Source organism: Salvelinus fontinalis, chromosome 27 (assembly GCF_029448725.1).
Source record: "Salvelinus fontinalis isolate EN_2023a chromosome 27, ASM2944872v1, whole genome shotgun sequence".
NCBI classification, from domain to species: domain Eukaryota; kingdom Metazoa; phylum Chordata; class Actinopteri; order Salmoniformes; family Salmonidae; genus Salvelinus; species Salvelinus fontinalis.
The window spans coordinates 39137720-39150459 of NC_074691.1; the positions used below are offsets into that span (position 1 = coordinate 39137720).

The 12740-nt window shown below is 49.7% G+C and overlaps 1 protein-coding gene across 1 annotated transcript in view; it reads right to left on the reverse strand.

The window, feature by feature from the left end:
• The window catches only part of elp3 (elongator acetyltransferase complex subunit 3), a 35452-nt gene that overhangs the window by 17742 nt on the left and 4970 nt on the right, over positions 1-12740 (reverse strand). Inside the window, exons 8-9 of the mRNA XM_055885722.1 lie at positions 4458-4619; positions 2898-3024 (exon numbers count right to left, since the gene is read on the reverse strand). Coding sequence (XP_055741697.1) covers positions 2898-3024; positions 4458-4619 — 289 coding nt within the window. The remainder of the gene's footprint in view (positions 1-2897; positions 3025-4457; positions 4620-12740) is intronic.

The following is a 12740-nucleotide window of genomic DNA, read 5'->3' on the forward strand; positions in this document are numbered from 1 at the left end:
TAGCTACCACACATTAAACAGTGGGTTGGGTCCAGTCATGATGCGGTGTAACCTAGCTACCACACATTAAACAGTGGGTTGGGTCCAGTCAGGACGCGGTGTAACCTAGCTACCACACATTAAACAGTGGGTTGGGTCTAGTCATGACGCGGTGTAACCTAGCTACCACACATTAAACAGTGGGTTGGGTCCAGTCATCACGCGGTGTAACCTAGCTACCACACATTAAACAGTGGGTTGGGTCCAGTCATGATGCGGTGTAACCTAGCTACCACACATTAAACAGTGGGTTGGGTCCAGTCATCACGCGGTGTAACCTAGCTACCACACATTAAACAGTGGGTTGGGTCCAGTCATGACGCGGTGTAACCTAGCTACCACACATTAAACAGTGGGTTGGGTCCAGTCATCACGCGGTGTAACCTAGCTACCACACATTAAACAGTGGGTTGGGTCCAGTCACCACACATTAAACAGTGGGTTGGGTCCAGTCATCACGCGGTGTAACCTAGCTACCACACATTAAACAGTGGGTTGGGTCCAGTCACGACGCGGTGTAACCTAGCTACCACACATTAAACAGTGGGTTGGGTCCAGTCATCACGCGGTGTAACCTAGCTACCACACATTAAACAGTGGGTTGGGTCCAGTCACGACGCGGTGTAACCTAGCTACCACACATTAAACAGTGGGTTGGGTCCAGTCATCGCGCGGTGTAACCTAGCTACCACACATTAAACAGTGGGTTGGGTCCAGTCATCACGCGGTGTAACCTAGCTACCACACATTAAACAGTGGGTTGGGTCCAGTCATCACGCGGTGTAACCTAGCTACCACACATTAAACAGTGGGTTGGGTCCAGTCACCACACATTAAACAGTGGGTTGGGTCTAGTCATCACGCGGTGTAACCTAGCTACCACACATTAAACAGTGGGTTGGGTCCAGTCACGACGCGGTGTAACCTAGCTACCACACATTAAACAGTGGGTTGGGTCCAGTCATCACGCGGTGTAACCTAGCTACCACACATTAAACAGTGGGTTGGGTCCAGTCACGACGCGGTGTAACCTAGCTACCACACATTAAACAGTGGGTTGGGTCCAGTCACCACACATTAAACAGTGGGTTGGGTCTAGTCATCACGCGGTGTAACCTAGCTACCACACATTAAACAGTGGGTTGGGTCCAGTCACGACGCGGTGTAACCTAGCTACCACACATTAAACAGTGGGTTGGGTCCAGTCATCACGCGGTGTAACCTAGCTACCACACATTAAACAGTGGGTTGGGTCCAGTCAGGACGCGGTGTAACCTAGCAACCACACATTAAACAGTGGGTTGGGTCCAGTCACGACGCGGTGTAACCTAGCTACCACACATTAAACAGTGGGTTGGGTCCAGTCATGACGCGGTGTAACCTAGCTACCACACATTAAACAGTGGGTTGGGTCCAGTCAGGACGCGGTGTAACCTAGCTACCACACATTAAACAGTGGGTTGGGTCCAGTCACGACGCGGTGTAACCTAGCAACCACACATTAAACAGTGGGTTGGGTCCAGTCACGACGCGGTGTAACCTAGCAACCACACATTAAACAGTGGGTTGGGTCCAGTCACGACGCGGTGTAACCTAGCTACCACACATTAAACAGTGGGTTGGGTCCAGTCACGACGCGGTGTAACCTAGCTACCACACATTAAACAGTGGGTTGGGTCCAGTCACGACGCGGTGTAACCTAGCTACCACACATTAAACAGTGGGTTGGGTCCAGTCACGACGCGGTGTAACCTAGCTACCACACATTAAACAGTGGGTTGGGTCCAGTCACGACGCGGTGTAACCTAGCTACCACACATTAAACAGTGGGTTGGGTCCAGTCACGACGCGGTGTAACCTAGCAACCACACATTAAACAGTGGGTTGGGTCCAGTCACGACGCGGTGTAACCTAGCTACCACACATTAAACAGTGGGTTGGGTCCAGTCAGGACGCGGTGTAACCTAGCTACCACACATTAAACAGTGGGTTGGGTCCAGTCACGACGCGGTGTAACCTAGCTACCACACATTAAACAGTGGGTTGGGTCCAGTCACGACGCGGTGTAACCTAGCTACCACACATTAAACAGTGGGTTGGGTCCAGTCACGACGCGGTGTAACCTAGCTACCACACATTAAACAGTGGGTTGGGTCCAGTCACGACGCGGTGTAACCTAGCTACCACACATTAAACAGTGGGTTGGTTCCAGTCACGACGCGGTGTAACCTAGCTACCACACATTAAACAGTGGGTTGGGTCCAGTCACGACGCGGTGTAACCTAGCTACCACACATTAAACAGTGGGTTGGGTCCAGTCACGACGCGGTGTAACCTAGCTACCACACATTAAAATGACGCCGCTCTTTCAATCAGCGACAGACCACTGTAGGAGGGGTAGTTTGTATTCACTTGCTATTTTCACATCGGTTGTTATAAACTACAGTTTTGTCTCTCAATTCACAATTTTGCTGAAATAGATGTATATCGGTGCAAATGGGTTCAGATAATCTTTATAAATCCTGACAAACTACATTTCTTAGAGGTTATTCTTGGGGATGAATCAGAATGAGTTGGGTAACAAGGATAAGATGTTTTATTTTCATCATATGCTTGTGAGATACTTGTCATTAAAATCTGTCCCTTTGTCTATAGGGTTGGTAGTTGCAGTTATCACTTCTCAGCTAGGGCTTAGTCACTCGACATTATCCTCTCTTGTAAAACACCTGGTACTATTTACAGTATACCGCACCACTTCCCGCTGTGTGTGTGTGTGTGTGTGTGTGTGTGTGTGTGTGTGTGTGTGTGTGTGTGTGTGTGTGTGTGTGTGTGTGTGTGTGTGTGTGTGAGTTACTCACGATGAACTGTTCGACGTCTCTCTCCATACCAACGTTTGGGAGGTCAGGCATCATGTGAGACACCACCTTGAAACCTGCGTCTTTGGAGAAGTGGAAGGACTCACACACCGCCCTCACCGTGTGACCTCTGGACACACACAGCATTATTATTACACAGTGAGCGTGTAAAACACAATCACTAGGATGATCACAAATCCCTCACACACACACAATAGATTACATGGTGATCATGTAACCTGCACATGACACACAACATTGTACTGACTAACACTGGGAACACTGGGGACATGCCCAACACTGGGGACATGCCCAACACCGGGGACATGCCCAACACCGGGGACATGCCCAACACCGGGGACATGCCCAACACCGGGGACATGCCCAACACCGGGAACATGCCCAACACCGGGAACATGCCCAACACCGGGAACATGCCCAACACCGGGAACATGCCCAACACCGGGAACATGCCCAACACCGGGGACATGCCCAACACCGGGAACATGCCCAACACCAGTGACATGCGAGTCATGCCCAACACTGGGAACATGCCCAACACTGGGAACATGCCCAACACTGGGAACATGCCCAACACTGGGAACATGCCCAACACTGGGAACATGCCCAACACTGGGAACATGCCCAACACTGGGAACATGCCCAACACTGGGAACATGCCCAACACTGGGAACATGCCCAACACTGGGAACATGCCCAACACTGGGAACATGCCCAACACTGGGAACATGCCCAACACTGGGAACATGCCCAACACTGGGAACATGCCCAACACTGGGAACATGCCCAACACTGGGAACATGCCCAACACTGGGAACATGCCCAACACTGGGAACATGCCCAACACTGGGAACATGCCCAACACTGGGAACATGCCCAACACTGGGAACATGCCCAACACTGGGAACATGCCCAACACTGGGAACATGCCCAACACTGGGAACATGCCCAACACTGGGAACATGCCCAACACTGGGAACATGCCCAACACTGGGAACATGCCCAACACTGGGAACATGCCCAACACTGGGAACATGCCCAACACTGGGAACATGCCCAACACTGGGAACATGCCCAACACTGGGAACATGCCCAACACTGGGAACATGCCCAACACTGGGAACATGCCCAACACCGGGGACATGCCCAACACCGGGAACATGCCCAACACTGGGAACATGCCCAACACTGGGAACATGCCCAACACTGGGAACATGCCCAACACTGGGAACATGCCCAACACTGGGAACATGCCCAACACTGGGAACATGCCCAACACTGGGAACATGCCCAACACCAGTGACATGCGAGTCATGCCCAACACTAGGGACATATGATTAGTATCTATGACCCTTGGGTTTCTGCCCCTTAGATTAGTGACAGATGACTAAGGTAAGTAACATATCACTAGCAGTCGCTATGACGGCTCCATTCAAAATCCCTCCTGACCCTTAACCTCTGCCCTCTGCCCTGTTTGTGTCTCAAACTAAAGTCCTCGTAGACTCTATGAACCCTTTATCTCACACACTAATGACCTCTGACCTGTTGGTGTCCCGTGCTACATCCTCGTAGACGCTCTGAACCCCTATCTCCAGCCGGGTACAGCCGTACCCCAGCATGTCACTGAGGTGTCTCTTCAGACAGTAGTCAGGACGCGTCTCGATGGTGATACCAACACACTTGGTGTTACTGCGTTCCGAGTACCTATAAAACAGGAAAGGAGACGGAGAAGTTAGCTGTCAGCAACAGGCTGCTGATTCCAAAGAACTAGAAGGAGATTTCTATGTCTGATAGGGTCAGATCGAGGGTACGGGTAATATATCCAGCCCCCCCCCCCCCCTCCCTCCCCTGCTCCAACACGTATGCATGTATGTATCTTTCGGAGGGGGTTGGAATAAAACGGAACCCGAATCTGTTTGACCGTGTGTACAAATTGGACAATAAAGGAATCTTAATCTCTTAACATGATCTGTGATTATATTAGGGGCAAGGAGAGCACAACCACCCGGACAACCACCCGGACAACCCCCCGGACAAACACCCGGACAAACACCCGGACAAACACCCGGACAACCCCACTCCAAGTCATTGGCAGGAAAATGTGAGACAATAATAAATCACGTCATAAAATGGCACAACAGGTTACATTTTCTATGAATAACTTCTTCCCCGTTGAAACGAGGAGAGCCGATTGTGGACGTATTAAAAACTGTCGGAACGAGGGGAGCCGATTCAGGTTGAATTAAGCTGAGATTAGACATCATCCGTCTGGTTGTCATTCTCTCCACTTGGACAGGTTTGATCATCATCATCATCATCTAGACCAATCATTTCAGCTCATATTCCTACAAACTATTACTGGGAACATAATGTCCATTCTAACAGTCTGACGACTGATTTAAGACAAATCACAGGAGTTACTGCCTCAGAGAACACATCAGATTGTCTGAAATTAGTCAATAAAAACGCTATTATCTGGATGGTTATCTGCAGGTCACATGCAGAGGCTTTTCTCATCAAACGAACGGTGGCATAGTGGGTCTCGGAGAAGCGTGATTGCCACAGGCAGACAAGCTTACGCACACACACACACACACACACACACACACACACACACACGGCAGAGATAAGGGTCTCCCACGTCTCAGCCTGATTAGCCGCCGTAACAATTCCTGTAATCGTGTCTTAACGAACATGCTGATAACGCCACTGGATGAGCAATACAGGAGAACACACACACACACACACACACACACACACACACACACACACACACACACACACCTCAGCCAGTAGGGAGTAAATACCCTGACTAACAAGCCCTCCGTTCCCCCACTCCTTTATCACATTCCTCCATTTTATATTCATCTCCCAAAAGTCAAATGGTTCTCCCTCCTACTGCAATGAAGGGCCAACGCATGAGTCATGTTGTAACTCCCAAAGATGGGACACCCTCCACTCCTCTCATCATAACAACTAAACAAATACCAAGTCAAATGTGCCCTTCTTCCAAGTCTTAATTTGTCATATGGGTTATTAAGGAATATGGATTTTGTTTTTTGCTGAGAAAATGTCTATAGCAGGGATGGACAACTGGAAGGCCCTCAGTTCAATCCCCCCCGTCCCCTTTTTAATAACTCAGTCAGGGTATCAACTTATTGTTGAGCGGTAGAATACACAAGGTGCAATTTCAACATTTGGTTGTGCATCCGCAGTGATCCTCTTGTCATGTCAGTTACTGATAGTCAATTAGCCGATGTCAGCTAACAATGTTTAGATTGCCAAGTTAGTTTAGCAGCCAGCTACAGTAGCAGTCAAAAGTTTGGACACATCTACTCATTCAAGTTTTTTATTTTTATTAAAAAAATATATATATATTTTCTACATTGTAGATTAAAAGTGAAGACATCAAAACTATGAAATAACATATATGGTACCATGTAGTAACCCCAAATAGTGTGTAACAAAATCATCCGTTCATCTACTCTGCGTCTCACAAAGACACAGAGGTTGGAACTAAAAATCTCCAATTAGGACTCATCAAACCAAAGGACAGATTTTCACCTGTCTAATGTCCATTGCTAGTGTTTCTTGGCCCAAGCAAGTCTCTTCTTCTTATGATGTCCTTTACTAGTGGTTTCTTTGCAGCAATTCGACCATGAAGGCTTGATTCACACAGTCTCCTCTGAACAGTTGATGTTGAGATGTGTCTGTTACTTGAACTCTGTGAAGCATGTATTTGGTCTGCAATTTCTGAGGCTGGTAACTCTAATGAACTTATCCTCTGCAACAGAGGTAACTGGGTCTTCCATTCCCGTGGCGGTCCTCATGAGAGCCATAATATGGACTTGGTCTTTTACCAAATAGGGCTATCTTCTGTATGCCACCCCTACCTTGTCACAACACAACTGATTGGCTCAAACGCATTAAGAAGGAAAGAAATTCCACAAATTAACTTAAGAATTTTAATGCATTCCAGGTGACTACCTCATGAAGCTGGTTAAGAGAATGCCAAGTGCCAAGAGTGTGCAAAGCTGTCAAGGCAAAGGGTGGCTAGTTTGAAGAATCCCAAATATAAAATAGATATTTTGATTTGTTTTAAGACTATTTTGGTTACTACATAAATTTCATGTTATATTTCATAGTTTTGATGTCTTCACTATTATTTTACAATGTAGAAAATACTAAAAATACAGAAAAACCCTGGAATGAGTAGGTGTGTCCAAACTAAAGTTGTTATCATGGTTGAATTACCGGCCGGGTGGCCTCCATTGCTTTTGTTAGTCAGTCTCACTTAGATATATTAAAAAGAGCACATTTTCCTCTCCATGGGAAAATGTGTAGAATTGCAAGCCGCTACGGTCCATCATGAGGAATTCAGATGTTTTTGTGGCCCCTAACCCCAATCAAAGTTGCCCGTCCCCTGGTCAACAGGGTTCGCTAGATCTCAAGACACAGAGAACATTGCCATCTCGTGGAACAAACTACCAATCACACTCCTTCAGACAGAAACCATTTCACAACCAGAGGGAGCAAAAAAACACCTCCAAAAATAAGAGATATTTGGTCGGGTCTAGTTCAGGGCTCTCCAACCCTGTTCCTGGAGAGATACCGTCCAGAAGGTTTTAATTCCAACCCTGTTCCTGGAGAACTACCGTCCAGTAGGTTTTAATTCCAACCCTGTTCCTGGAGAACTACCGTCCAGTAGGTTTTAACTCCAACCCTGTCCCTGGAGAACTACCGTCCAGTAGGTTTTAATTCCAACCCTGTTCCTGGAGAACTACCGTCCAGTAGGTTTTAATTCCAATTACAACAGGAGAGATATGGTAGGATCCCGAGGGGGCTAGTGATATGGTAGGATCCCGAGGGGGCTAGTGATATGGTAGGATCCCGAGGGGGCTAGTGATATGGTAGGATCCCGAGGGGGCTAGTGATATGGTAGGATCCCGAGGGGGCTAGTGATATGGTAGGATCCCGAGGGGGCTAGTGATATGGTAGGATCCCGAGGGGGCTAGTGATATGGTAGGATCCCGAGGGGGCTAGTGATATGGTAGGATCCCGAGGGGGCTAGTGATATGGTAGGATCCCGAGGGGGCTAGTGATATGGTAGGATCCCGAGGGGGCTAGTGATATGGTAGGATCCCGAGGGGGCTAGTGATATGGTAGGATCCCGAGGGGGCTAGTGATATGGTAGGATCCCGAGGGGGCTAGTGATATGGTAGGATCCCGAGGGGGCTAGTGATATGGTAGGATCCCGAGGGGGCTAGTGATATGGTAGGATCCCGAGGGGGCTAGTGATATGGTAGGATCCCGAGGGGGCTAGTGATATGGTAGGATCCCGAGGGGGCTAGTGATATGGTAGGATCCCGAGGGGGCTAGTGATATGGTAGGATCCCGAGGGGGCTAGTGATATGGTAGGATCCCGAGGGGGCTAGTGATATGGTAGGATCCCGAGGGGGCTAGTGATATGGTAGGATCCCGAGGGGGCTAGTGATATGGTAGGATCCCGAGGGGGCTAGTGATATGGTAGGATCCCGAGGGGGCTAGTGATATGGTAGGATCCCGAGGGGGCTAGTGATATGGTAGGATCCCGAGGGGGCTAGTGATATGGTAGGATCCCGAGGGGGCTAGTGATATGGTAGGATCCCGAGGGGGCTAGTGATATGGTAGGATCCCGAGGGGGCTAGTGATATGGTAGGATCCCGAGGGGGCTAGTGATATGGTAGGATCCCGAGGGGGCTAGTGATATGGTAGGATCCCGAGGGGGCTAGTGATATGGTAGGATCCCGAGGGGGCTAGTGATATGGTAGGATCCCGAGGGGGCTAGTGATATGGTAGGATCCCGAGGGGGCTAGTGATATGGTAGGATCCCGAGGGGGCTAGTGATATGGTAGGATCCCGAGGGGGCTAGTGATATGGTAGGATCCCGAGGGGGCTAGTGATATGGTAGGATCCCGAGGGGGCTAGTGATATGGTAGGATCCCGAGGGGGCTAGTGATATGGTAGGATCCCGAGGGGGCTAGTGATATGGTAGGATCCCGAGGGGGCTAGTGATATGGTAGGATCCCGAGGGGGCTAGTGATATGGTAGGATCCCGAGGGGGCTAGTGATATGGTAGGATCCCGAGGGGGCTAGTGATATGGTAGGATCCCGAGGGGGCTAGTGATATGGTAGGATCCCGAGGGGGCTAGTGATATGGTAGGATCCCGAGGGGGCTAGTGATATGGTAGGATCCCGAGGGGGCTAGTGATATGGTAGGATCCCGAGGGGGCTAGTGATATGGTAGGATCCCGAGGGGGCTAGTGATATGGTAGGATCCCGAGGGGGCTAGTGATATGGTAGGATCCCGAGGGGGCTAGTGATATGGTAGGATCCCGAGGGGGCTAGTGATATGGTAGGATCCCGACGGGGCTAGTGATATGGTAGGATCCCGACGGGATTAGTGATATGGTAGGATCCCGAGGGGGCTAGTGATATGGTAGGATCCCGAGGGGGCTAGTGATATGGTAGGATCCCGAGGGGGCTAGTGATATGGTAGGATCCCGAGGGGGCTAGTGATATGGTAGGATCCCGAGGGGGCTAGTGATATGGTAGGATCCCGAGGGGGCTAGTGATATGGTAGGATCCCGAGGGGGCTAGTGATATGGTAGGATCCCGAGGGGGCTAGTGATATGGTAGGATCCCGAGGGGGCTAGTGATATGGTAGGATCCCGAGGGGGCTAGTGATATGGTAGGATCCCGAGGGGGCTAGTGATATGGTAGGATCCCGAGGGGGCTAGTGATATGGTAGGATCCCGAGGGGGCTAGTGATATGGTAGGATCCCGAGGGGGCTAGTGATATGGTAGGATCCCGAGGGGGCTAGTGATTTGGTAGGATCCCGAGGGGGCTAGTGATATGGTAGGATCCCGAGGGGGCTAGTGATATGGTAGGATCCCGAGGGGGCTAGTGATATGGTAGGATCCCGAGGGGGCTAGTGATATGGTAGGATCCCGAGGGGGCTAGTGATATGGTAGGATCCCGACGGGGCTAGTGATATGGTAGGATCCCGACGGGATTAGTGATATGGTAGGATCCCGAGGGGGCTAGTGATATGGTAGGATCCCGAGGGGGCTAGTGATATGGTAGGATCCCGAGGGGGCTAGTGATATGGTAGGATCCCGAGGGGGCTAGTGATATGGTAGGATCCCGAGGGGGCTAGTGATATGGTAGGATCCCGAGGGGGCTAGTGATATGGTAGGATCCCGAGGGGGCTAGTGATATGGTAGGATCCCGAGGGGGCTAGTGATATGGTAGGATCCCGAGGGGGCTAGTGATATGGTAGGATCCCGAGGGGGCTAGTGATATGGTAGGATCCCGAGGGGGCTAGTGATATGGTAGGATCCCGAGGGGGCTAGTGATATGGTAGGATCCCGAGGGGGCTAGTGATATGGTAGGATCCCGACGGGGCTAGTGATATGGTAGGATCCCGACGGGGCTAGTGATATGGTAGGATCCCGACGGGGCTAGTGATATGGTAGGATCCCGACGGGGCTAGTGATATGGTAGGATCCCGACGGGATTAGTGATATGGTAGGATCCCGACGGGGCTAGTGATATGGTAGGATCCCGACGGGGTTAGGGATATGGTAGGATCCTGACGGGGCTAGGGATATGGTAGGATCCTGACGGGGTTAGTGGTATGGTAGGATCCTGACGGGGTTAGTGATATGGTAGGATCCTGACGGGGCTAGTGATATGGTAGGATCCTGACGGGGCTAGTGATATGGTAGGATCCTGACGGGGCTAGTGATATGGTAGGATCCTGACGGGGCTAGTGATATGGTAGGATCCTGACGGGGCTAGTGATATGGTAGGATCCTGACGGGGCTAGTGATATGGTAGGATCCTGACGGGGCTAGTGATATGGTAGGATCCTGGGGGGGTTAGTGGTATGGTAGGATCCTGACGGGGTTAGTGATATGGTAGGATCCTGATGGGGTTAGGGTAAAGGTTTAGAGAGGTTCAGTACAGTACCCGACGGCCTCGGCCATGTTGTTGGTGTGTCCAGACAGGGTTAGTGAGGTCAGTAATGTAACAGGTGTAAAAGAAAACGCCTGAGCGAAACTGACAGAAAACAGCAACATTCAGGCTTGCCCCCCGCCGTTTCCGAAAACCGGATGCTTCCGTTTTCTTCCGGTCCCACTGAGGGTGGGGAGTTAGGGTTAATATGGTAGGGCCCTGACAAGCTGGACTGAGTTCCCCACCGTTTGGGAACCACTGCTCTAGGGTAGAACTTGTGTCTTTTGGTGTATTGAATAGCATTCCTTTCCAATGCCAACCCCTTTGTAGTACAGACAGTGACTGGGAATTTAAATAAGTGGAATTGTAGTGCAAATATAGTATAAAATAACTTTGAATTAAACTGAATAATATGAACCTTGTGTTCTGTTCATATTCTATTATGAAACTCTTCTAAAACAGTGTTCCTCAACCTCAGATCAAAACTAGCACTCGAACCTCAGATTCCTGGACCGGGCCCGGTCCGTGGGATATTGCTTTACGGTACCCTGAGATGTTCGAGTGCTAGTTTTAATGTAAGCTGCACCCCAGGTACCCTGAGATGTTCGAGTGCTAGTTTTAATGTAAGCGGCACCCCAGGTACCCTGAGATGTTCGAGTGCTAGTTTTAATGTAAGCGGCACCCCAGGTACCCTGAGATGTTCGAGTGCTAGTTTTAATGTAAGCGGCACCCCAGGTACCCTGAGATGTTCGAGTGCTAGTTTTAATGTAAGCGGCACCCCAGGTACCCTGAGATGTTCGAGTGCTAGTTTTAATGTAAGCGGCACCCCAGGTACCCTGAGATGTTCGAGTGCTAGTTTTAATGTAAGCGGCACCCCAGGTACCCTGAGATGTTCGAGTGCTAGTTTTAATGGAAGCTGCACCCCAGGTACCCTGAGATGTTCGAGTGCTAGTTTTGATGGAAGCAGCACCCCAGGTACCCTGAGATGTTCGAGTGCTAGTTTTAATGTAAGCGGCACCCCAGGTACCCTGAGATGTTCGAGTGCTAGTTTTAATGTAAGCGGCACCCTGAGATGTTCGAGTGCTAGTTTTGATGGGAGCTGCACCCCAGGTACCCTGAGATGTTCGAGTCCTAGTTTTGATGGAAGCGGCACCCCAGGAGGATAAAAAACATTGTTTGTCAGTCCTAGCCTGGTCTCAGATATCTTTCTGCTCCTACCATCTCCATCTCTCAATCCAATGAGTGACAAAGACTTGCTGGCATTTTAGCAAAAAACAGACTGGAACACAGTCCCTGTAATAAAACAGATTGAGAAACACTCATCTAAAAAGGGCCATCGGTAGTAGAGGGTTAGTCCAAAATGGCAGCTTATGTCCTATATAGTGCACTGCTTTTTACCTGAGCACTATGGGCCCTGGTTAAAAGCAGTGCACTATAAAGGGAATAGGGTGCCCTAGGGCCCTGGTTAAAAGTAGTGCACTATAAAGGGAATAGGGTGCCATGTGAGACACAAACCCTTGAAGAGAGTCTGGAGTGACTAAGTGCAGGAGAAAGGGTTCTGTGTGATTAGGTCTCCTACAAAAAGCCTCAATGGATCAATCCTATTGACTCTACAGAGAAGCTGCAGATCAATACCCAGACGGCTTCATTTACGACACTCTGCATGGTATAATTAACAACGAACCTCTGACAAATGAGAAATTCATATAGGCCTAATAAAAGTCTCTTGATTATATAAAGATATTTTGTTGTAGCGTTCAAGCCACCTGCATCACGTACTTTTGTCTTTTGTTTCAATTGTTTGTTTTTTTGGGGGGTGGCCACTG